This window comes from Bos taurus, chromosome 2 (genome assembly GCF_002263795.3).
Source record: "Bos taurus isolate L1 Dominette 01449 registration number 42190680 breed Hereford chromosome 2, ARS-UCD2.0, whole genome shotgun sequence".
Lineage (NCBI taxonomy): Eukaryota > Metazoa > Chordata > Mammalia > Artiodactyla > Bovidae > Bos > Bos taurus.
This window is the reverse complement of record NC_037329.1, coordinates 103094041-103121602: the sequence shown is the minus strand read 5'-3', so window position 1 is coordinate 103121602 and position 27562 is coordinate 103094041. Positions and strand designations below refer to the sequence as shown.

At 36.3% G+C, this 27562-nt stretch overlaps 1 protein-coding gene across 1 annotated transcript in view; it reads left to right on the top strand.

Annotated features, from left to right (window-relative positions):
• The window catches only part of ABCA12 (ATP binding cassette subfamily A member 12), a 199564-nt gene that overhangs the window by 80493 nt on the left and 91509 nt on the right, over positions 1–27562 (top strand). Inside the window, exons 6-11 of the mRNA NM_001191294.2 lie at positions 1235–1420; positions 5446–5624; positions 11367–11479; positions 16399–16474; positions 21751–21869; positions 23200–23306. Coding sequence (NP_001178223.2) covers positions 1235–1420; positions 5446–5624; positions 11367–11479; positions 16399–16474; positions 21751–21869; positions 23200–23306 — 780 coding nt within the window. The remainder of the gene's footprint in view (positions 1–1234; positions 1421–5445; positions 5625–11366; positions 11480–16398; positions 16475–21750; positions 21870–23199; positions 23307–27562) is intronic.

Sequence of the window (27562 nt, the reverse complement as noted above, 5' to 3'; positions counted from 1 at the left end):
TTCCCAGGTTCTCTTTCTCAGATGGAATAAAATTTCAGAATTTTGTGAGGCAGCACAAAGTCATATATCCAGTGGAGATAAGTGAAAAATGAATTTTCTATGTATAGATACATATTTTCAGAGTAGTTGGAGCAGAGAAAGGATATAAAAATTAGAATGACATATTGATGTCTGTGTCAGCAATCTCTCTGATTCCTCTTTCTTTCTGTTTACTGCTTTCTGCAACCCTTGCAAGAATAAGTAGAGAAATCATTTTGGAGTGAATTTATATGTGACGTTAAGAAAGAGATATAGATGAATGACTAGAAGACCTGGCACTTAGAGTATATCCTAGAATAAATGGATCCTGTCTTATTTCATTATATTTAGAAGTTGAATCACTGGAAGGCATAGTGTAGATTTTGTGATATAAAAGGGGAAGGATGAAGGTAGTTAGCCTTCACCTGACAGGTTGTAAGAATCAATTATTAGGAAGGGTGCATTAAATATTGCAACTCACTGTAATTGGCTCTATAAATATCTAAACAACTTAATAATGGTGAATGTGATCAATATTATAACTGAAAATAGTGCTACATCTGTGACTAGTCTGTACTGTAAAATATATGGGGGCCCTCCATTATAAAAATGCTTTCCGATTATTGCCTTTGGTAATTATATACTTCTATGTATCTTCATATATGTGTTTTTCTTTTTTCTTTAATGCATAACTCATAAATGAAATTATTGCTTTTCCAATGAAACATAATCCATGTTTTTCTACTTCTTCTAAATAAACACTGTTGATCTTGAGACTAGACTCTGAAGCTCATCCTCTTTGGAAGTCTTCCAGAAATCCTGGCCAGTTTCCCATGAGGTGTCACAAATTGTTAGGACCCTTAAATCTCTGATGCTAAATGCCCAGGAAAAGCTAAGATTTTTAAGCCTGAAGATTTTTGTCAGAGAAGATCTAGTACATTAGGTTGTCTCATCAGATACAAGAAAGGAGTGCAGTTAAGAAAATCATATGTGAATATTTTAAATCATAAAGATGACAATAATCACTATATTCACATATTCTCTCAGGGATTTTCATGGGTAAACCCAATGTATTTTAGTTTTAATTTCATAGTTGCTATAATGCAGGAACTTAAAATGGCTATTATGTAAACAGGTTCATTTCCTTGAAGACTAGTATATTTGATATCTGTATTTACTAACATTGTTATACCGCTTTTCTCACACACATTTTTAGCTTTTACAGCAAAATTCAACTTCAGAAGATATAAGAAGAGAACTGTGTGAGAACTATCCAGGTTATATTGCTGATTATGCCTTCTCTTGGACCACTCTAGGGAAAAATGTTCTTAATATATTTTGCCTGTCCAACAAGACCTTTTTAGAGTCTTCTCTCCAAGAACTAACAAACCAATTCTCTCAGGTGAGTGTAAACATTTTAATATGATCAGGGTCTCATAACAATAGCAGGAAATGTATCATTTCCATTCTTGTATGCACAAAGCAACTCAAAGTGATTCAAAGAGCAAGTCCATAGGTCTCATGGACTGGAAAATGCTGACTGAAATACTGGCTCACATTTGGCACGAATTCATCACACAGAGGTTCACATATGATGTCAAATTCTAAGCAATGACTACTTTCTATTTAAACGTGCTGGATTGAAATGATCCATTAAACAAAAAATATTGCTTTATGGTTAATATGGAGGTAGAGTCTCATCTTTGGAGATGAAATTTGACCTTGGTTTATGGTAAATGAAGATTGACTGTTTTCTCTGAGATTTTTAAGTAAGATTACTCAGGATGTAATGTAAGTTTAATAATTAAACTCTCAGAGCCTGGTAATTCGCAGAAGCTAGAATAATGGGTAATCTTTTAAATGTTTATTCTAAGATAAAACCTAATTTAAAACTTTGATTTTTATGAAAGAATATATCCCTCTTTCCAAAATATTATACACTAGAAACAAGAACTTTATTATATGAAGTGCTAATGACCTTTTTTATATGCTAGTCTTAAATTATGATGTGAAAATCAGGAAATAAGATACTGATCATCTTTTTAAAATGAAATTCCACATACAATGAGAGTTCACAAAATCAAAATTTTTGAGTTGCCTCAAAATTTTATAAATGAGAATAAATTCAACATGTTCACATCTAACATTTTTCCCCTTGATCCTATGAATTTTATTGAATGGATGGAGGTTTGTGACATTCCAGGAGGCGGTGATCAAGACCATCCCCAAGAGAAAGAAATGCAAAAAGGCAAAATGGTTGTCTGAGGAGGCCTTAAAAATAGCTGAGAAGAGAAGCTAAAGGCAAAGGAGAAAAGGAAAGATACAGCCATCTGAATGCAGAGTTCCAAAGGAGAGATAAAAAGTGAATAATACAAAGAAATAGAGGAAAGCAATAGAGTAGGAAAGACAAGAGGTCTCTTCAAGAAAATTAGAGTTACCAAGGGAACATATCATGGGCACAATAAAGGACAGAAATGCTATGGACCCAACAGAAGCAAAACTTATTAAGAAGAGGTGGCAAGAATACACAGAAGAACTATACAAAAAAGATCTCCATGACCCAGATAACCACAATGTGTAATCACTCACCTAGAGCTAGACATGCTGGAATGCGAAGTCAAGAAGGCCTTAGAAAGCATCACTATGAGCAAAGCTAGTGGAGGTGATGGAATTCAAGTTGAGCTAGTTCAAATCCTAACAGATGATGCTGTGAAAGTACTACACTCAACATGCCAGCAAATTTGGAAAACTCAGCAGTGGCCACAGAGTGGAAAAGGTCAGTTTTCATTCCAATCATAAAGAAAGGCAATGTCGAAGAATACTCAAATTACCTCACAATTATACTCATCTCACATGCTAAATATTATTTTGAGCAAAATAATGCTCAAAATTCTCCAGGCAAAGCTTTAGCAGTACGTGAACTGGGAACTTACAGATGTTCAAGCTGAACTCAGAAAAGGCAGAAGAACCAGAGATCAAATTGCCTACATCCGTCGGATCATCGAAAAAGCAAGAGAGTTCCAGAAAAATTTCTGCTTCTACTTTATTGACTACACCAAAGCCTTTGACTAAGTGGGTCACAACAAACTGTGGAAAATTCTTCAGGAGATGGGAATACCAGACCACCTTATCTACCTCCTGAGATATCTGTATGCAGGTCAAGAAGCAACAGTTAGAACCAGACATGGAACAATGGACTGGTTCCAAATTCGGAAAGGAGCATGTCAGGGCTGTATTTTGTGAACTTGCTTATTTAACTTATAGGCAGAGTACATCATGGGAAATGCTGGGCTGGATGAAGCACAAGCTGGAATCAAGATTGCCAGGAGAAATATCAATAACCTCAGATATACAGATGATACCACCCTTATGGCAGAAAGGGAAGAACTAAAGAGCCTCTTGAAGAAAATGAAGGAACAGAGTGAAAAAGCTGGCTTAAAACTCAACATTCAAAAGATGAAGATCATGGCATCTGATCCCATCACTTCATCGCAAATAGATGGGGAAACAACGGAAACAGTGACAGACTATTTTTTTGGGTGCCAAAATCACTCCAGATGTTGACTGCAGCCATGAAATTAAAAGATGCTTGCTCATTGAAAGTAAAGCTATGACCAACCTAGACAGCATATTAAAAAGCAGAGACATAACTTTGCCGACAAAGGTCCATCTAGTCAAAGCTATGGTTTTTCAATTAGTCATGTATGGATGTGAGAGTTGGACCACAAAGAAAGCTGAGCTCTGAGGAATTCATGCTTTTGAACTGTGGTGTTGAAGAAGACTCTTGAGATTCCTCTGGACTGCAAGGAGATCAAACCAGTCTATCCTAAAGGAAATCATTCCTGACTATTTGTTGTAAGGAAATACTTTGGCCACCTGATATGAAGAACTGACTCACTAATACAGGAGGAGAAGGGGACGACAGAGGATGAGGTGGTTGGATGGCATCACTGACTTGATAGACATGAGTTTGAGCAAGCTCTGGGAGTTGGTGATACACAAGGAAGCCTGGCGAGCTGCAGTCCATTGGGTTGGAAAGAGTCAGACACGACTGAGCAACTGAACTGAACTGAACTGAAGTACAGAATGCTTAAATTACTCTTCATTAACCTGAGTTTTCCAAATGAACCAGATTAGAAGCACTGTTATGATAATGCCAATTCAATGTAGAGCACTTAGAATTCTATCTCAACAAACTCAGAAGCCATATAGAATGTGTGGCTAAGACTACCTTGTTCAAAATCACATTTTCAGCATGAAGGACCTTGAATTAAGATCCAACTAAAGCCTGACTATTAGTATGAATGAGCTTATTAAGAAAATTGCTTGGGGTGGGAATATAATGAAGAAAATACTTCTGAAGGTATTATCTGGGACCTGTGATCCAGAGCAAGAGTAAAGATCATGGTTTTCTTTTATTTGTTTGCTTAGAGTACAAGATGTGACTATAGGATATTCACTATAAATCATTATTATAACTAAAGTTCCTTGTATTGCAACAGAACTTTGGAAATATTTTGTTAAGTATGTGTAATTGTAATATTAAACATTTTCATGTATTTGTATATATATATATATTCACACATTTATACATAAAACACCTAAATTTTAAAGGTTTTCTATGCAAATAATATAAGGTCTACTAACGGATCTGCATGAGGAAATGGCAGCCCACTCCAGTATTCTTGTCTGGAGAATCCTATGGACAGAGGAGCCTGGTGGGCTACAGTCCATGGGGTCACAAAGAGTCAGACACAAGAGACTGAGCAGGCACTACTAATGGATATAGAGAGTATTTTTCTATATATCCTAAACTAGATCCTAGAGAAAAACAAACATATTACTCAGAAGCTAATTTTATTTTAAGAAATTAATTTTAATTTCCCAAAACCCAATTTAAAGTATTTTGTATAAATGGTTTTGTTAATGAAACATTAAATATGTCAACATCTAAAATTATAGGAAAAAATTCAATTACATGTAAGAACATTTGAAATGGTTATAGTTTTTCCAAGGATTGCTAAGTCACTTCAGTTGTGTCCGACTCTGTATGACCCCATAGACGGCAGCCCACCAGGCTCCCCCATCCCTGGGATTCTCCAAGCAAGAACACTGGAGTGGGTTGCCATTTTCTTCTCCAATGCATGAAAGTGAAAAGTGAAAGTGAAGTCGCTCAGTCGTGTCTGACTATTCGTGACCCCATGGACTGCAGCCTACCAGGCTCCTCCATCCATTGGATTTTCCAGGCAAGAGTACTGGAGTGGGGTGCCATCGCCTTCTCCAAAGTATAGGATTACTTCAAACTAAATGAAAATCTGAATTACTTAACTGAAACTCTCGACTTTCAGTGTTTTCAAAGACAGTCAGCCATGTGGTTACAGATATTGAAGTCTCATCTCACCCTGTCTGTGGTTTTATTTTTTTAAGCTATCACGTGATCCAAACAACCAGAAGACAATGTTTCAGGAAATGGTTAAAGTACTATCCTTTTTCTCACAAGTACAAGAGCAGACAGCTGTGTGGGAGCTTCTCTCCAGTTTTCCAAATGTGTTCCAGAATGACAGCACACTAAGCAATCTATTTGATGCGCTTCGAAATGCAAACAGGTAAGAATCACTGTTCATAACAAAGTCTTTTTTTTTTCCTTCTAATGTTACCTTGAAGATCACTGCTAAGTAGTTAATTTAAACACAGCAAATAACCTTTCAGCACTTACTGCAGATTTTGGCAGTGAACGTGAGGGTATTAGATAAGCAAAGGAGAAAGATACACTGTGGTCATCAGGGTTATTGACATGTATATAGGGAACTGAGGAACACTAATCATAACATCAGTAATGTCAATTGATATCCCAGAACTCTGAAAAGATGGTAGAGGATGACCAACGGTTGATTGGAATGGCTCAGTCTCACTCAGAGACCACAAAGGCTCTGTGCATCTGTATTTTACATGCTCAAGATGAAAATATTTCATTGGATTTTTGGTACTACACCGTAGAAAAAACAACCTTGCATATTGGGTTGACTTTATTTGACATATATGACACAAAGATTTGGAAAACTTGCAGAAGAAATCCCTTTAAAGTCTGTTTTCCTCATAAACGAGATCTGAGCATGCTAGCATTTAGAATTTGATGAACACATACTTAGGTTTTGGCTGTGATGCCTAGCTAATTTGGAAATGTGCATTAAACAAAACAACTGCATCAACAACCAGTAATTACTGGTGCCTGTTACATGCCAAACACTTTGCTGGACTCTTCATATATTTCACATTGAAACTTAACAACAGAACTATCATTTATTTCATAAATGAGATAATAGAGGGCTGTAAAAATTAAATAATTGATGATCTTGCAGCTAAGAGAGTTTGAACCTGGGTTTTTATACTCCAGAACCCAGATGCCTCTCAGTGGATTCCATGGTTAATGTCTGAAGCACCAGAAAGGAGTTTTCTCATCTTCTCTGGAGAACTTCTAAATGTTTATATTTGTTCAAAGACCTTGTAATAAACCCTCATGTTGGTATATTAATTTCATTTGATTCTCATAACACCGCTTTGAGATTGAGACCACAGGTATCTGCATTTTATTAAAAAGAAAACACACCTTCATGGAGGTCAAATGACTTCTTCAGGAAGGTCAAAAGACTTCCTCAAGGTTCTACAACTAAGTAAGTGGTAAAGCTAGAACCTAAACTCAAGGAATCTGAATCCAAGTCCTGTGCTCTTTCCACAATAAATAACATGTCATAACTAAACTCGGAGAAGGCAATGGCACCCCGCTCCAGTACTCTTGCCTAGAAAATCCCATGGATGGAGGAGCCTGGAAGGCTGCAGTCCATGGGGTCGCTGAGGGTCAGACACAACTGAGCGACTTCACTTTCACGTTTCACTTTCATGCATTGGAGAAAGAAATGGCAACCCACTCCAGTGTTCTTGCCTGGAGAATCCCAGGGACGGGGGAGCCTGGTGGGCTTCCGTCTATGGGGTCGTACAGAGTCGTACACGACTGAAGTGACTTAGCAGCATAACTAAACTATAAAAGAAGCAAGATATTAGTAAATTTGATTTGGTCCTCATTTTGGCTCTTCAGGAAATTTTCACTCACTCAGAATTTTGACACTTGGTTCTCTTCCTCCTTTGTATTTTAGAAAACAAACAGGTAAATCGATGAAAGGAGAAACGGGATTGTTTGAATTGTACAGTGTAGCAATGAAAGAAGTCAAGATACTCTTGAGACCACAATAAGATATCACTAACACTCACTAAAATGGGTTCAGTTTTAAAAGATGAGCGACCCCAGTTGCTGGCAAGAATGTAAAGCAAATAGAATTCATACATTGCAAGTTAGAGTGTAAAGTGATATAACCATGTCAGAAAACAGTGTGACAGGCTCTAATGAAGCTAAAAATAGAACCATGTGATATACCATTCTACCCCTGGTTATTTACCCAAGAAAATGAAAACATATGCCCACATGAAGACTGGTATGCTAATGCTCGTAGCAGATTTATTCACAATAGCTAGAAATTGGGAGAAAAACAAATATCCATAAACAGAATGGATGAAAAATTGGAATTCTACTCAGTTAAGAATAATAAACAGATTACTTAATCACACAACAGCACAGATAAATCTTATGAATATTGTGCTGGCAAAAGAATCCAGACCACAAAAAAAAAGGAATACATACTAGATGTGTAGATATTGTATTATTAACAAAATTAATGTATAGTGTTAGAAATCAGAACAGTGGATATTGGGGCAACTGTTGGAAGCATGACAAAACTTTTTTAAGGTGATATTTTGTATCACCTTAAAATAAGATATTTTATATCTTATTTAGCATGGTGGTTACATACTTGTATATATTGTCAAAGTTTATTGAATAATAACCTTAAATAGGCTTATCATGTTGTATGTGAATTATACCTTAATGAAATTTGGTTATTAAACAAAAAATAAAAACCAAACTCCCACAAAATAATGCTCACTGAAAGGTGGAAGATCCAAAAAAATACCCTTTGGTCAAAAATGAATTAATTAAAATACATTAGACATCATTTTGATAGAGTAAATTACATAAGGTCATTGCACTGTGGCTATTTTAATTCCCTTAACATTTAAAATAAAATTATTGTATTATACCATAGATATGTTCTCAGGTAATGATTAGAATGTTGTTAACCAGTCTACATAATAATGAAAACAGCTTTTAAAAGAAATAGCTTCAGATTGTTATAAAGCAGATGACATCTGACTTTTTTCTAACCTGGATAACTTTCTTTAAATCAGTTGACTTTTACTTATTTATTATTTAGCTAATTAATTAACTTAAATTTTATTGCCAATTTATATACTTGTTCTTTCTAACATGAAAGCCTCTAGCTATTTGTGGGATTTTTTAATGCGATAAATTTGGCCTTTTGCATTTTGTAAATTTAAGGTGCACAGGCTGTCCATGATTTGGAGCACTTGGTGTGCTACTATCATTAAGGAATTTAATTTTTATTTTAATTTTTAATTAAATTTATTAGAAAAACTTCTAATATATTTGAAACAACATGGGTATGTGAATCTACTTTTCACTGGTAATTGCAATGAAATTCTAATACAGATTAAATATTTTCAATGAAAATTTAGCATCTGAGTTGAGATGCTTCATTAGTGTAAAATATACTTTGAAATCTGAAGATAATGCAATAGAAGATAAAATACTAATATATTTTATATTGATTAGATGTTGAAATGATAATATTTTGGATATATTGGGTCAAATAAAATATATTATTAAAATTAATTTCATCTGTTTCTTTAACATAACTACTAGAATATTTAAAATTAAATGTCTTGCATTATATTTCTGTTGAAAGACCTTTTATGTCAACCATTTTTTAAAGTCAAATCTTAACTATTATTATTAAAGTGTCACTAAAATTCTTCAGAAATGACTGTATTTTGTCACCAAATCATTGGTTTATCTTACTCTTTGTTGATCAAGTAATATGAACAAATAAACCCTATCAAAACTCATTGCTGTTATTTCCTCCAGCAGTTTTGTAAAGTTGTAACTTGTTATATAGTTCAGTCACCAAATCCAGATTGCAAACTGTCAAGATTACGACAGAAGTTAGCAAAAATGAGCACTCTCAAAAACCAAGAAAAGCATATGAAAAAACATAGGTGATAGTCACTATTATAGTAGAGGAGGAAGTTGTATACTTAGATATGAATCACAAAAACTCCTTTTTAAATTACCTTACAAGGAGACTTGTTTTGGATAACTTCCATTTGTATATGATGAACAGGACAGAAAAACAAAACCAATGAAGTGAAGTAAAATTATCTTCATCAATAGTTTAAAGGATCTCATAGAGGATGGGGGTCAGGTGTCATTTTTGGGGTCACATTTTGATAGAAAAAATGAATTATGTCTACTGACATTTTTATTAGCTATATTAATAACAATAATGCTGACAATGAGCTTGCCAAATGTTCAGTCTTTGAAGGTGTTACTTTGAGACAAAAGATCAGCTGAGTCAAGCACAGACCAAGCTGGGCGAAGGCTGGCAGAAATCTCCAGTCTTAGAATGTTTACCTGGTCTCCATACTCACCAGGATTCAGAAACAATTCAAAGTCTGAGAACCAGGAGATTCTTGGGGCAAATATAAAAATGCCTGAGGTATATCAGCTGTTATGTATACAAAGCACAGACGAGAAAAATTCAGCCATCCCACCATGGCCAAACACACAGCTGGAAAAACAAGCTAACAATGGCTGTGGCTCAGTGCAGAAATGGTCTGTCCTCCTCTTCTCTGCCATGTTGGGGCAAAGCACCAGAGTCAAAATGTAGAGGAGAAAGAGCAGAAACTTCGAAATTAGACACAACCAGCTTTATTTATTTGGATAACCTTGTGTAAGTTATTTAACTTTTGAACTTTATTGTTCCATAACAAGACTAATGAATTGACTTTTTGGAATTATTAGAGAAGCAAATAAAATTATAAATAAATATGCATGCTAAGTTGCTTCAGTCGTCTCCAACTCTTTGAGACCCAGTGGACTGTAGCCGCCAGGCTCCTCTGTCCATGGGATTCCCCAGGCAAGAATACTGGAGTGGGTTGCCATGTCCCCCTCCAGGGAATCTTCCTGACCCAGGGGTTGAACCCTTGTCTTTCTGCAGCTCCTGCATTGCAAGCAGATTCTTTACCACTGAGTCACCAAGGAAGCCTATAAATAAGTAGATGTTTATATATCCATACACATACCTACTAGAAATTAGAGGACATACAAAAAATTGGCGCTCTAAATGTAATAGTTATTCATGGCTAGGAGCTAAAATTAAAATGATCTTAATTTAAATATTAAAAATTCAAAAAATATTGTAGAAAGTATATGCACATGCTGTTGCTGATGTGACCTTTCAGTTGACTAAGATACATATGGAAGAGCTATTAGCTAATATGTACTACATTTAATTTCACAAGAGCAAATCCTTAACAAAGCCTTTTGTTCTAAGTTACCACTCATATATATATATATTTATATATATTGCCTCACAGTGTTTATGAAATTCAAACATACTTGTACAATGCTAACATTTTTTAAATGTACTAATGACAATAGGAGATAAAAAAAAGAGGCATTTTTTAAGTCGGTAATTGATTTTTTGGAAATACTGAATGAACTCAAGCATGAACCAGTAAATTTGCTGATTTTTCATTCCTGGTGTACACTGCCCATCTTATTAGTAACATAAAAATCCTGGGAAGACAGTGCCAGTTAGTTTGGATATTAATTTTGAGCTACCCCCTGGAGCAGTGCCTGTGGGCTACTTAGAGGATAGAATGCAATCTCTAATTAGGGCAAGCTGCCATTTAAAAAAAAAATTAACATTTGTTTAGCAAAAGATAAATATTTATCAAATAATTAATAATTATTCCTGAAAGTGGATCTTTTATCTGGGCTTGATTTTTAATGAAAACAATTTCCAATATTTAATTTTTTTCCTTTAAAAACAAAAAAAAAGAGGTATCCTTTTATTGGAAACTGCTGTTTCTAACTACTTATTTTCAGACCTTAACAATAACAACAAAAAAAACTGATGTGAACTTCACTCCTTACTTTAAGACCTTTTAGGCTTTAGAATCCTGTATGGTTCAAGAATACTTTGTTGGGATTTTGTGCATGAACAGACAAACAAGCAATTAAATGACACAGCAGCATCTTGTCTTTTATGTTATAAGAATAATTTTCAATACTGTAGCTATTTTCTCCTTGAATAACCTTTTGTTTCTGTCTGCAAATGTTGAAATGCAATCTGGTTTAATTGTTTTTCGACTTTCAGTGCGCTGCGGGTTGTGCAGAAGGTTTATCCACGTGTCACAACTAACGAAGGTTTCAGAACTCTCCATAAATCTGTTAAACATCTGCTGTATACCCTGGACTCCCCATCTGAAGGTATTGTATTTCTATCTTTCTGTATTCAGTTCTGCATGGCAATTCTGTATTCAGTTCCATTAGGAATAAAAAACAAAATGCAACTGAAGCAACCATTTATGTACGACATTATTCTTAGGTGGGAACATATGTTACCACTAAATCTGGATCTTTAGCTAACCAAAGTGCGGAGACAAGGAGAAATGGTTGGAAAAGAGGCTGTGACTTTCTAGGATTTTTATTTTTATGAGAATGGTCTCTCTTAGCTAATATTATAAAGCTATGTTTATGCTTGGTATGAAAAAATAAATACCAGAGAAAGGGACTAAGCCTCAACAAGTAGATTTCTACCACAACTTTTTGAACAAATGCCTACACTGAATTGCAGTATTTTTGCCCTTTTTCCCCAAATTTGTCTTTTTAATTAGAATGAGTCTTTCTTTGGATAAAACTCACCGTTCAGCCAGCCATCTTGAAAATGCATGATGGACATCAGAGCGTGAATAGATCAGTATAGACCTATTGTTCCACCTAGTAAGACAAACCATAGCATCTTGCTAGTGAATCAGAAAAGATCATCTTTGCCTATAGAGAATAGCATTATATACCACATGCATGGAAATGCACAGACACACACACACACACACACAGCCATATACAGACACACATTTAGGACTATAAGGAATAAATCCCTACTTCACAAGTGAAATGTTTGGTTAGTATTTACTGCTTCTGAACGAGTTTAGGAATAGGCTTTCTCAGCTGAGTTTACCAGCTTTTAAGTATGTAGACTTTACTTTTGGATTACAGATGAGTAATCAGGTCACAAGCTGATTGTTTATTACAAGATCTTAAACTATTTTCATATGAAATGCTGGTTTTAAAGGCTTTAAAGACTTCTTGAAGGAGGATCTAACATACTCTTGGATACCAATTTCTTAGTCTACAACAATTTTTATGACTTCAGTCACAGAATTAATGACTAGCTTGCAGGATTGATTCTTGTTAAATTCAGTGGTCTTCATGAACATTAGGGTTAAAAAAAAAAGCCTTATGCTTTTAAGAAAAGGTCCGGCCCAGAAAAACCAGACAGTACAACAACAAACACAAATTATTTCCTCTGTACATTTTTCTGTTTGCATTTTAAAGACTTGAGAACTTCAGATTTCTCTTTACCATTCTTTTCCTTTTCATCTTCAGACTCACACCTTATAATTGTATGGAGGGATAAAGTTGAAATTTTTGTTACAAAGGACATAAGTTCTTTAGTGCCTTAGAAGCCAAAGAACCTCTCTTTAACTGAGGCAGCAAAACACTTTTCCTGATGAACAATATAGCTCAATTTTCAATATTTAACAATGGCCATGCCGCATTTCTATGATTATGCTCATAATTTTGAGCATGTGTTAAACCATGTGTTAAACCATGCCATTGGATAATCAGAATGACAAGGAAATATTAATACATTAAGGATATATGTTTTTATTTTTAGAATTAGATGTGCTTATATTTGTTTTTAAAAATTTCCTACACACGTGACTTCATCAGTCTAAAGATACCAATGCAGTAGTATTAAGGTCAGTTGCTATGTCACTAACCCCAAGCCCCTGCATGCATGCATGCTTGAGCAGAAATTTCATGACCTTTGAAAAATTCTTCCATGTATTTCTGGGAATCGTTCAGGAAACCCAAACTTGTTTTGAAGTACAAATACCTGCCACGATGCCCAAGCCACCCATGCTTACTCTTTATAGCATTTAGTGTTATTTGTGAACACATGTCCTCCCTTGGCTTTACGCTAAATAAACTGAAGTGAAGTGGTCACTCAGAGCAGAGTTACTTGCTTGGGTCCTCTCTAATGATTGACAGGACTCAGATAGCTTTGAAGGTCTCATTCCCTTCTTTCAAACAAAAAGTAGAAAAATTAAAAGGTAGTGTTCTTTTTTTGTGTGTCGATGATAAATATTTTATTATGTTAAGTCCTTTCTATCATCAAAACAACTCTATAAGAGGTATTTATTATCCCATTTTGCAGACAAAACAACTAAGGCAAAGGGAGGCTGGGCACTTTGCCTATGTTATGCATCCAGCAAGTGACTAAACTGAGATTCAGAGCCTGAATCTGTCTATGCCCAAAGCCAGGTCCCCAAGCTCTGTTATCCTTTGGCCTTACTCATATTTACCATCTGAGACATGTACACACTTGCTTCTAGGATATCTCACACAAGGACTTGCCACCACCAAGCCTCAGAATGGCTGTACTTTCGGCCAGTCATAGAGTGTGATTCATTGTGCCAGATTCCTTCCCACATGATACATTTTTCAGTAGCCATCGCTCCATTCCTCTCTGCATTCTATGTCTATTTCTAATTCAAACCTCCACACCTCATGTCTACTTTTGATTCAGCCTTGATTATGAACACACTTCAAGGTTTTTTTCAGAAGCCTCCTCAGCAACCATGACAATATGGAGATGCTAATAAACATTTGAGAAGATGTTTTAAGGAATCTTAACTTCCTGTTTTAAGGAATCTAATTCTCAGCTCTGACCCAGTAAAGATTCCAGCTTCACTGTTTAGTATTTCCATTTATAAAACTGAGTTTTGAGGGTGAAGATTACCTTTTTTGGCTCATTGAAGTTTACTCTTTTGCCAAGTGGTAAATTACATGAAATTACATCTTTAAACAAAAAGCCATGTTTACTGGTGAAAAGAGGTTATCTGTGCACTAGATTTCTTTCTCTGTCTTTGGGCACCATTTTTATATATGCCTAATTCTACAAATAAAACTAAAACTTTGCTTTTTTAAAGGGCTGTAACAATTTCCACTTCATTAAAACCCATTCAATACGGTACTTCTCAGATACTTTAAAATCCAGAAGGACAAGTGCCCAGAGGGCAAAGTCCATACTTAACATCAAGGTCAAGCCTATAATTGATATATACTAAGTTAATTTCTATTAGTTATTCATTTTAATAATCTGATGAAGAAGAGACATTCCATAACCATACAGTATACAAATGCTAATGGACTCAGTCATGTAGTATACAAATGCTGATGAACTCATAGGAGTTCAAAGTGAGCAAGATTTGATCTTGGAAAAATGGCTTTATATACTTTTACACTGCAGAAGCATACATCTTCACAGAGTCCTATCCGGATTATTCTATATATGTGCTCAGTTGCTAAGTTGTGTCCAACTGTTTGCGACCCCATGGACTGTAACCCACGAGGCTCAGACTCTGTCCATGGGATTTCCTAGGCAAGAATACTGGAGTGGGTTGCTATTTCCTTCTCCAATTCTATATATGGATGCCAATAAATAATGGTTATTACCATTATTAATTAGAGTGGGGAGGGAGGAGGGAGAAGGGTTCAGGATGTATACCTGTGATGGATTCATTTTGATATTTGGCAAAACTAATACAATTATGTAAAGTTTAAAAAAAAAAAAAGATTTATACCGAGTATCTTCTTCTTGGTCCTTTCACTCACTGATGCGTTGCTGTCTTTAGAGCAATAATACTTAGCTGTCTTGAGCAGAGAAGAGAGGGACTCCTGCCAGAGAGGAAAACTGAAAAAGCGATTCTGCCAAGTTACTAGAGATGGTACAGACATTACTCAGACGTGACTGATACCGAGAAAGACAAGGAGGTTTTTAATTCTGTGAGTCTTTTACACTCATCCTTATTTAAATAAACAAAATGACCAGCGTGAGAAAAGTACAGATGGCTGCCTAGTTTTGTGCTACGACCTTTTTAGAAGACTTTAGAACACACTAACTAGAGACAATGGGAGAAGTATTAAAGCTGTCAATAAAGTACCCTATTGAAAATGATAAGGCCAGTGTTGAAAAACGACAGCACTGGAACTTCTGGATTATATATGAGAAACTAAGAGGGTCTACAGAGAAGAGTGAAATAAGTAATACCATTTCCTTAAAGGAGTTGAATGAAAGCGTTGGATTTCTAATGTTTTTATTTATGCAGTAGCCATTTTTAAATTTTGCACGTGAATGTTGTTGCACTTACTTTTTTTTTTTTTAACTCAGGAAAGTATATTTAAAAAAAATTTTAATTGGAAGAAAATTGCTTTTTATGTTGGTTTCTGCCATACAGCAACATGAATCAGTCATAATTATACGTATATATTCCCTCTGGAGCCTCCCTCCCCTCCCGCCATCCATCCCCTATAAGTCACCACAGAGTGCCAGACTGCGCTCCCTGTGTTATATACGGAATACTACTCAGCTACACTTACCCTGCAATGATAGAATGCTATGCAGCAAGCTGACTCAGGGACCCATTTAACTTCTAGGGGCAATTCTCTGCGTTGAATTAGATCTTCATATATGGTTTCCATTAGACACACCTTAGTGATTGCCTTCCACAATCCAAACCTCACATTATTTGAGACCACTCAGAATGGTTCTATAAACATTAGTTAATTTGCCTTCACAGCTGCATTCAGTTGAAATCACTGGCTGGTTTTTGAAAGATAAAAAATATAGATTAGTGATGGCAGATGTTTCCTAAGGCTACATTCTAGACAAATGAAGGCAAACAAACGAAAAAATCCAGTGACCCATGAGATTGAAATTGGTTTAATTTGATTAACAAGTCAACAAGGTAGTCAGTCTGCATTATAATATTTGAGTTATCTATGCATACAGGTCATAGGGTAAAATAATGTAATGGTTTGATGCACAGAGAAATAATTTGTTAGAAATGCATATGCCTAACCATTGGGATTATTTCACTTGGGGGGCAATTGATAAATACATATTTTAAATGTTTCCAACTGAGCTTAGACATCTCTGCAAAGTCGTTTGGAGAAAAATTCTGCAGACTGCCTGCTTTTCTTCCCACTAATTTGACCTGGGATGATTTTTACTTAGAAAAATAAATCCTTTAATGAAATACTAAATGTTATCTCTTTAGGTGGCTCTGATAATACAACACATTTGTGGAGTGAGGAAGATGGACAGTCACTATCCCCAAGCAGCCTGGCTGCACAGTAAGTCTTTGTTGGTTTGTTGGTGTGTTCCTAAATTGGTAGGTAACTTGACTGAATAAGCAAGCAGCATAATTCATAAACATCATTCTTTTCATCAGTGTGTAAGACCATGGAATAGAAAAATATCAACTATTGACTGACGAAAGAAAAAGTTAAAGTTGAAGTGCAGTAAAGTTGAAACTTGTTTTTTTATTATTCAGTGATATTTTTAGATAACGCAACATGAAGATCTGGTTTTCAGTTCTAAGATTGCATAACTAGATCCCACATGTTCTGTCTGGATAGGTCACCTTATGTCTATGAGGAAAATCTAGCTGGAGGCCCAATTTCCAACTCTTTTCAAAGTCTTTCATTTTTGTATGAAAGATGTAAAAGTCTCCAACTTTTTACATTACTGTTGATTTCATTTTTTAAAAATTGACATTAAAAACTGACCCCACAAGGTAATGCAAACTTTGTTTGCTTTAGTGGTATTCAAGTAGCCTAACTGTTTATCAGTTATTTAATTTGGGACTGTTTGTGGTTCATGTAAATGTTTATATATTTACCTATTCCTGAGACAGTGAAAGGCAGTGGAAATAACAGAAGTAATGTTGGCTTCTAAGGACCATTAACATAAGCAGTTCTCTGAAGTAACTAACAGTTATGGTAGGAAATTCAAGCAGTTGCCTGTAGAAGCTCATTGAAGTAAATTCACATAGTTCAAGGCAAATTAAGAGACTAGGTGACCTGTTATGTAAAAGTTGTTTTGGCCTGATAAATTATACTATAGAAATTATTTGATTTTAGTCCCAAAAGATATGTTTTTGTGGGCTAATGAAAATGGAAACAAATAAAAACAAATAGTAGGCCTTATTTTTAACCATTCATTTCTTTTTCTAAAATAAAATCTATGCAATTGTTTATAAACTTTCTATTATTCAGTGAGAAGTTTCCCAACTCTGGGTAGTTCTAGGCAAAATTCTTCCATCAACAACCACCTTCTCTTTCTGCCCCCACATCTCTCCTCTAAGGTGCCTGAACCAGATGCTTCTCCCAAGAGCAGTCTTGCAATCGTGGGCAATTTTCCCCCAGACAGGATTCCATATTCCAAATAATCTAGTCATTTAAACACATTCCCTATATAGCCAGCAAAATATTAAAAAAAAAAAAAAAAAAAAAAACCTCTGACTTGAGACAACTGGATACTTATTGCTTGAAGCCAGGTATCTTTATCAGAGCCTTGGGGGCATCCATAGTGCTAGTTATTCAGATGTGAAAATTACACAACAAATGTAGTTGGTTGCTGACAGCTAGCTGACAGTTTATTAGGAAGAATTCATTACTTTTAAGATGGATCTTGTTGAGATTGGTGAAATTAAGGGATTTATTATCTTTGGGCTCCCTTTCCATTCCCACTTTAAAACAATCACGGAGTGGAAATACTTGGCATGAGATAAAAGTGTTTGTAGTCCAGAATTTTCTTTGGAAAGCTGCTCAAAAATATTTTTTCCCTCATAGCTCTTCTCCCTCCTCCTTATTTTTGCACTAAAGTTACTTTTTTTTGTTGTGTGTCTATATGAACAATATGCACACATATATCTGTAAGTTCATCTTTTTTTGTAAGCATTCTTAGGATGTAGGTAACATTTTACATAAAATATGTAAATTAAATGGATTAAAGAAATACTTGGGATGTTTATGCCAAAATAGTTGGCATATATATATCTTAACTTTTGGTATATATTAAATATAATCTCAAAAATCTTGGTAATCAGATGTTCTTCATGGAACTAAGATAATGGCTTATATGATATTTCAAGGTCACTTTTAGCTCAACATTCTTCGATTTAAAGCTTGAAAATTTGTCATGAGAAGTTCTTGTGCTATTTCATTTGAAAAGTTAGACAAATATTTTGCTGTTGAGCATGGCACTAAGATGGAAATGGCTCAATGCTATAATAATTATGACAAAGAGGAAGACAAACACAAAAGAAAGAGAGGCAGTAACAAGAGGAGAGTCTCTGGTCAAAGAAGTGCCTGACAAAAGCAAGAAAGCTCAGGAATGGGTGCAGTTTTTCTAAACATGGAAGCTATGGACTATATTTAAATGAAAGTCAGATATCTGACCAATAAGCTGTGCCCTGACTGGTAAGTTAGAGACTTTCTTGCTATACATTTTCTTGTTTAAGTTCCTCAAGGATCCAGTGTCATTAGATCAGATCAGATCAGATCAGTCACTCAGTCGTGTCCGACTCTTTGAGACCCCATGAATTACAGCACGCCAGGCCTCCCTGTCTATCACCAACTCCCGGAGTTCACTCAGACTCAAGTCTGAGTGATGGCATCGAGTCAGTGATGCCATCCAGCCATCTCATCCTCTGTCATCCCCTTCTCCTCCTGCCCCCAATCCCTCCCAGCATCGGAGTCTTTTCCAATGAGTCAACTCTTCGCATGAGGTGGCCAAAGTACTGGAGTTTCAGCTTCAGCATCATTCCTTCCAAAGAAATCCCAGGGCTGATCTTCTTCAGAATGGACTGGTTGGATCTCCTTGCAGTCCAGCGGACTCTCAAGAGTCTTCTCCAACACCACAGTTCAAAGGCATCAATTCTTCGGCGCTCAGCCTTCTTCACAGTCCAACTCTCATATCCATACATGACCACAGGAAAAACCATAGCCTTGACTAGACGAACCTTTGTTGGCAAAGTAATGTCTCTGCTTTTGAATATGCTATCTAGGTTGGTCATAACTTTCCTTCCAAGGAGTAAGTGTTTTAATTTCATGGCTTCAGTCACCATCTGCAGTGATTTTGGAGCCCCCAAAAATAAAGTCTGACACTGTTTCCACTGTTTCCTCATCTATTTCCCATGAAGTGATGGGACTGGATGCCATGATCTTCATTTTCTGAATGTTGAGCTTTAAGCCAACTTTTTCACTCTCCACTTTCACTTTCATCAAGAGGCTTTTGAGTTCCTCTTCACTTTCTGCCATAAGGGTGGTGTCATCTGCATATCTGAGGTGATTGATATTTCTCCCGGCAATCTTGATTCCAGCTTGTGTTTCTTCCAGTCCAGCATTTCTCATGATGTACTCTGCATATAAGTTAAATAAACAGGGTGACAATATACAGCCCTGACGTACTCCTTTTCCTATTTGGAACCAGTCTGTTGTTCCATGCCCAGTTCTAACTGTTGCTTCCTGACCTGCATACAGATTTCTCAAGAGGCAGATCAGGTGTTCTGGTATTCCCATCTCTTTCAGAATTTTCCACAGTTTATTGTGATCCACACAGTCAAAGGCTTTGGCATAGTCAATAAAGCAGAAATAGATGATTTTCTGGAACTCTCTTGCTTTTTCCATGATCCAGTGGATGTTGGCAATTTGATTTCTGGTTCCTCTGCCTTTTCTAAAACCAGCTTGAACATCAGGAAGTTCACGGTTCACATATTGCTGAAGCCTGGCTTGCAGAATTTTGAGCATTACTTTACTAGCGTGTGAGATGAGTGCAATTGTCTGGTAGTTTGAGCATTCTTTGGCATTGCCTTTCTTGGAATGAAAACTGACCTTTTCCAATCCTGTGGCCACTGCTGAGTTTTCCAAATTTGCTGGTATATTGAGTGCAGCACTTTCACAGCATCATCTTTCAGGATTTGGAATAGCTCAACTGGAATTCCATCACCTCCACTAGCTTTGTTTATAGTGATGCTTTCTAAGGCCCACTTGACTTCACATTCCAGGATGTCTGGCTCTAGGTCAGTGATCACACCATCGTGATTATCTGGGTCATGAAGATCTTTTTTGTACAGTTCTTCTGTGTATTCTTGCCATCTCTTCTTAATATCTTCTGCCTCTGTTAGGTCCATACCATTTCTGTCCTTTATCGAGCCCATCTTTGTATGAAATGTTCCTTTGGTATCTCTGATTTTCTTGAAGAGATCCCTAGTCTTTCCCATTCTGTTGTTTTCTTCTATTTCTTTGCATTGATCGCTGAAGAAGGCTTTCTTATCTGTTCTTGCTATTCTTTGGAACTCTGCATTCAGATGTTTATATCTTTCCTTTTCTCCTTTGCTTTTCACTTCTCTTCTTTTCACAGCTATTTGTAAGGCCTCCCCAGACAGCCATTTTGCTTTTTTGCATTTCTTTTCCATGGGGATGGTCTTGATCCCTGTCTCCTGTACAATGTCACGAACCTCATTCCATAGCTCATCAGGCATTCTATCTATCAGTTCTAGGCCCTTAAATCTATTTCTCACTTCCACTGTATAATCCAGTGTCATTAACCCACATCCAAATACCCTGAGACTATAATGTTAGTGCAAACATCATCCTACATGTTTACTGGCTATGCCAGGATGAGTCTCTTCCATTAGTATTTGAATAAAATCTAAGTTAACATCTAATATAACTAGTTAATTTGTGTGCTGTGCAGTTTGATTCAAAATAGATGGTACCCAAATCAACCATTGACATTTATTCTATCTCTGCTGTACCTCAAATTCAATAATAGACACTAAGGGAAGAAATTACAAAATAGAGATGCAGCCTCACAGATGAAGTGACTGGGCGTGTGTAACATGCATACATTTACCCACATAGGTTTGCCTCAAAAATATTAGACTATGTCCTCACATGCAGTCAATTTGAAAGGGATACAAAAAGTGGTTAATTGGGGAACTCTGAGTTGGTTGCTTAAAGAAGAAAAAGGAACTGACATTATTCAGTTGGATTCTACCATTTCTTTGTAATCACAACTACATGAATTTAAATTATTTAGAGAATGTTATAAGTGGAAGGGACCCAGCAGATCACCCAGCCCCCATCTCTCATTTGACAAAAGAGGAAGCTGAAGTTCAGAGAGAGGGTTGCCAGATTTAGAGGAGAAAGGAAAGGAAAGAAACATGCAAGACTTGTGGGATGTACTTGCACTGAAAAATTATTTGTTATTTTGCTGAAATTCAGTTTTAACTGGGATCCCTGTCTTTTATCTGGCAACGCTAGCCCAGTGATTTTTCTTTCAAGTAAACGTGCCTAGAAATGATCGTAAGATCGCTTATGATTGGATATTAAAGTGATTAAATATCAAGGTAATGCCCATGGAAAAGGTTAAATACTCAGAGAATCCAGACTAGTGCTGCGATTGTGCAGTTGGGCTGGATGGGGGAAGACGTGCTGCTTGCCAGGGTTTCAGTGCTCAAGTCAACCAGTGCCAGACAACTAGGGACTCACAGGATCGCAACAAAATAGCTTTACTTTATTTCTATAGGACTTAATTTGCGTCTTCTTTTCTAATTCTATAGGCTCCTAATACTGGAACAGTTTGAAAATGCCCTCTTAAATATATCAGCAGATAGTCCTTATATTCCTTATTTGGCATGCGTGAGAAATGTCACTGGCAATTTAGCCAGGGGATCAAAAGGTAATGCTCTTCTTTCTTAAGAGTCAAAATGCTACTCATGGTTTTTGATTTTGTTCTAAAATAAAGTCTTATGTTTGCTTTAAAGCAGAAGAAACTTTTAAAATCTTTGTTTCCATATCCATCTGTTTCAGTGGTTTGATATATGAAGTAATATCTAATCCTATTATTACATTACTATTCCTGTTGCAGCTGCTAGTACGACCTGGCCACCTGGACAAACTTTAATGTATAATAACCATATAAAGAAATAATGTGAGAGTAAGTAAGTGAAAGTCGCTCAGTCGTGCCCGACTCTTTGCAACCCCATGGATAGTCCATGGAATTCTGGGTAGCCTTTCCCTTCACCAGGGGACCTTCACAACCCAGGGATTGAACCCAGGTCTCCCGCATTGCGAGCAGATTCTTTACCAGCTGAGCCACCAGGGAAGCCCAAGAATACTGGAGTGGGTAGCCTATCCTTTCTCCAGCTTATCTTCCTGACCCAGGAATCAAACCAGGGTCTCCTTCATTGCAGCAGATTTCTTTACCAACTGAGCTATCCGGGAAGCCCAACATAAGAGTGACCACCTAGATAAACTTTCTATGTCTCCAGAATTAGTAGTTCACATAACTCTCCATGACATTTTCTATACCTTTAATCTTAGTTGTCAAAAAATAATAAAAAGGATAATGAAGACTTCCAAAAGCAGATGTAAATTACATAAATAAAGACATTTTTGTAGCAGACTACTTTTTACTTCCTATCCTTACGCACTTTGTTTTCCATCTTCTACCTACACGGACAACTGTGAAGATTACATTTAATAAAATATTTCTTTTTCTTTTTTAAAGATAAAACATCTATTTGTAGGAGATATACATTCACTATTCCTACAACAAAATAGTTTTTTTTGAGACTTAATGGCAAGCAAATAGCACAACAAATATTTGAGTATGATCTCTCTATACTGGGCATGAATTAATCAAGGGTGGAAGGGCATATTTGTATCACAGTGATTATACAACCTATTCTCTCTCAAACCCTTCAGCTTAATAATATACCCCAAATAAAAACATACTCAGTTCACAAAGAACCAATACTATGCAGCACCTTTGCTGGAAATATTTTTGTCTCCAAGCAGAATATCTATGAATATTTTAAAAATAATGAACTCTATAGCCTCCATGGTTCAAGGAAAGATTAAATTTTCACTCATTTTATAGTTAGATTCAAGTAGGCTATTATCTTAGAAAAAACGTAGTAATAAATTAGGATGAAGGTGTCTTTCAAATAGATTTCCTAAATGACCTTGCAGTTCATGTAAGGTAATTCTTTTCTCCTCTTTTACAGAAAGTTTAAGAATGCTGCACTCTACAATTCGATTTAAAAAATCTTTTCTTCAAAATGGTTCCTATGAGGATTACCTCCCTCCAGTTCCTGAAGTCTTGAAATCAAAAGTAAGCCATGAAAGGGAAAAAAAAAAAAAAGCCCTCAATACTTCTTGTAATTCTATGGAAAGATATATTTGTAATTTTTAACTCTGTATAAGTCCTAGTCTTATTTGACTCTAGATTAATGCTAGAAAGGGGGTGATGCGTTCTGGTTGGTGCTGTGTAATTGTATTCTGTTTTTAATTGGTGTCTCTCTCTGTCTGAAATGACCCATAAGAGCCTAATTACAGAATGCAATATGTAAAGGAATGACTCCTGATATAGTTGTCTCATTAAACTACATGATTTTAATAGGCATGAAAAATTTGATTTCTGATTTGAGATCTCCCTAGATTTTAAAGCTATAAATGTTGATTTCAAAGCTAAGTGTTTTGGATTTGACAGTATACAAAAATCTGAGAAATTGACTCACCTTATTTTTATTATCATCAGAAGCAAAAACCCATAAATCATATTAAAATGTATGATATTGAAGAAAGGGAGAAGAAGCCACAGAAAAAAATGTTAACTCTGAAGTTTGAATTGGTTGGCATTTGTCTCTTTTTCTTTGTTTAGCTCATGCATACACTATGCAGGTTCCCATGAAATCCACTCTATTTCTTAAATAACCCTATTAAATTTTGAAAGCAGCTTTCTGAGTAAGAACAGCAGTTTAATTGGATTATGTAGCCACGGATAAAGTAAAATTAGAACTGGTTTATTCAGTGCAAGCAGGATGATGTCTGTATAGTCAACATGGTTTAATTAAGCAGGCAAAGAAAACATGTGTCCCTGTATATTACAAATAAATATGCTAGTTATACTACATTACCTACATTGTAGGCTTAGTCTTCTATCTACATGAATCAAATTTCTAGTGTACTTAATTTAGCACTATCTTAGTTTATATGAGAGACTTATGTCTTAGTTAAATAAGAAAGAAGTTATGCATTCATCTGGAAAAGACCTGCTCATCCTTCAAGGACAAGTTTAAATGTCACTCCTATAATATCAGAGTATCTCCTTTCTCCCTGTTTCCAAATAAGGATAATGACTTTGTGCACATATCATATTTACCCATTCATTCATTCCATCCATCCTCTGTGCTCCCATAATGCTACTCTATTTATTTAAAAGATATAATCTCTAACCCCAGAGTCCTTGTAATCAATCCAGTGAAGGAGATGGAAAAACAGACCAGTGATTATAACACAGTGAGACAAGTGTTGTGGTATGTGGTTGGACAGGATTCTGTATATGGAGGTGGTATATCTGACTTCGATTGCAGAGGATGAAGGTGGAGAGAAGAAATTTCATGAAGGAGATACTCTTTACTCTGAGTCTTGCCAGGCTGTGTAGGATTATGTTAATAGTCCCACATTCCAGACATAGTGATGTGAGTTGGAAAGAAAACAGAGGTGTGAATCTGAAGGACAGCTAGGGGTTACCTGAAGTCATGAGTCCAGCTAGAGCACAAGGTGCTTATAAGAGGCAGGAAAGGAGGCTCAGATCCCCAAGGCCTGGAGGATCAAGGAGTTTGTTTAGTCAAGGAGTTTGAATCTGATCCTGAAAATTGTGAATTTGAAGAAGGTAAATTCCTCATCTTAGAAAAAGATCTTTCTAAGAGACTTGTGGAAGACAGACTGAAAGAAAGCAAAATGGGCTATTTTTGCAATAACCTAAGCAAACCGTGAGGCCCTGTAAGATGTCAGTGGCAGAGAACAGAAGGAAAAGAATGTCAAGAGCATTGTAGGAGGTTGAATTGACCCAGCTTGGCAGCCAGTGGCATGTGAAGCATAGGGAAGTGGAGTCTCCAATTACAGTGAGATTTCTGGCTTTTGGAATTTACTACTTAGTATTATAACTTCTTGTATATGTGGGATCTATTTCTCCAACTAGAGTGTAAAATCTGATGAAATTGTGCCTTCTGCTTTTTCAAAGTATCACATCTAGCAGTAGCAGGATCTTAAGACCGGACTCACAAATGTGTGAAAAAATGATGGCATTAAAGGAGAGCCCTGGTGATGTAATAGTGTTACCAGGGCAATTACTCACTGTAGTTCTCAACTTGCAGAGTAACTGGGCAGCACACAATGTACACTGGGAAATGGAAACAATACATGCTCAATCATTTGCACTGATGTCCCGGGAATGGAGCAAAGGATAATTTAAAACAGCATCCACATTTTGAGTATTCTGCTCCACTTGTAGGTTATGTTATGAAAAAAGGTTGAGAAGCCACAGAATGAATAAACTATAATTCTGTTCCTTAGTTAGAAAATCATTTGCCATTTATAACAAGCATGGCTGCGATTTGCAATTGACAGAACCTATTCATTCCTAGACTACAAGCCCCATAGGAACATGAATAAGTGTGTTGTTTTACTGTGTACCCTCAGCACCTGGCATTGAGTCTAACACATGGAAAATATTCAGTACATAACATTGAAAAGATGAAGACAAGCTCCTAGAGTTTGTCTAGAAACTCCTAGAACAAGATATGTTCTTGCTCCCCTGTTTTGTCCTCCCTGGTAACTAGTATCTTGATTGTGATATCAGGGCCCACCCTAACTTCTTTATTCATGATATTTCTAATAAGGTTTAGACCCTCAAAAATGCCAATGTCTGTCATTCACTGGTAACTTTGTTTCTCTTCTAGCACTGAACATTCTACTCTTCTTGAGCTTTTGAGTTTTCTCCTCCCTTCATTGTCTGTTTTCTCTTTTCTTTTCAGTCTCTCAGGTGGGAAGGATAACCTCCTGATTGAGAAACTACTCATAAAATGGATATTCCCCACATTAAGCAAAAATACAGATAGCACACTATTTATACTGTAACACTCTCACATTTTTTAAGAGGCCTCTTTTTTTTTTTTCATTCACCTGCTAAGAGCCCAGGAGCATTGCTGTTTCAGCATCTTTATGCATATGATATTTTGAGGTCTGTGCCATCATGTTACTTACAATTCTGATTCAGATGCATTAGGAATCATAGACAAAAGGGAATTCAATCACAGCTGGACATGGAGTTAGTTATGGGTCATCGTTCAAGTTTAGGCTGAGACCTTACTATGTAGGTCAAGGTCTTGATACATAAGACTTTGACAAACTTGTAATCTGGACTTGACACATACTTTTGAAGAAACAATTATAATTCTCTGAATGTATGTTGAGTACAAATAAACTATGAAGTTTCTAAAAGTTTAATGCATGTGTTGTTTTTAGAAGAAAGTAGTTGTTGTTCAGCTACTCAGTCATGTTCGATTCTTTGTGACCCCATGAACTGTGGCACACCAGGCTTCCCTGTCCCACACCATCTCCCGGAGTTTGCTCAAATTCATGTCCATTGAGTCAGTGATGCCATCCAGCCATCTCATTCTCTGTCATCCTGTTCTCCTCCTGCCTTCAATCTTTCCCAGCATCAGGGTCTTTTCCAATGAGTCGATTCTTCACATCAGGTGGCCAAAGTATTGGAGCTTCAGCTTCAGCATCAGTCCTTCCAGTGAATCTTCAGGGTTGATTTCCTTTAGGATTGACTGGTTTGATCTCCTTAATGTCCAAGGACTATCAAGAGTCTTCTCCAGCACCACAGTTAGAAGGCATCAATTCTTCAGTCCTCAGCCTTTTTATTGTTCAGCTCTTAATGACAAATACTAAGTGACCATCATGTTGCTCCTTGATGGCTGTGCCTCACAGTGCTGCTAAGTCGCTTCAGTCGTGTCCAATTCTGTGCGACCCCATAGACAGCAGCCCAACAGGCTCCCCATCCTTGGGATTCTCCAGGCAAGAACACTGGAGTGGGTTGCCATTTCCTTCTCCAATGCATGAAAGTGAAAAGTCAAAATGAAGTCACTCAGTCATTTCCGACTCCTAGAGACCCCATGGACTGCAGCCTACCAGGCACCTCCATCCATGGGATTTTCCAGGCAAGAGTACTGGAGTAGGTTGCCATTGCCTTCTCCACCAGGGTGCATTATTAATCCTGAATTAAATTCTTATTTCAGAGGACAAATTCTACTTCAATAGCAGGGCTAGATTTCCAATTTCTCTTTCTATATATTTTGCCTTATCAAGCCAAGATTATTCTATATGGACTTTTATTGGTTTCTTATACATATATGTCAAACTTGCAATTAAAAAATATATTTCAGCCTCTACTGAGTAAAGTCATTCAAACTTACTACACCCGTAAAAGCTCAATTAAGAAAATAAATTGAGCTCCCAGTATTTATCTTTTTATTTAAGAAATCACCAAAATAAAAGTCACCTGCAGAGAAGTTCATT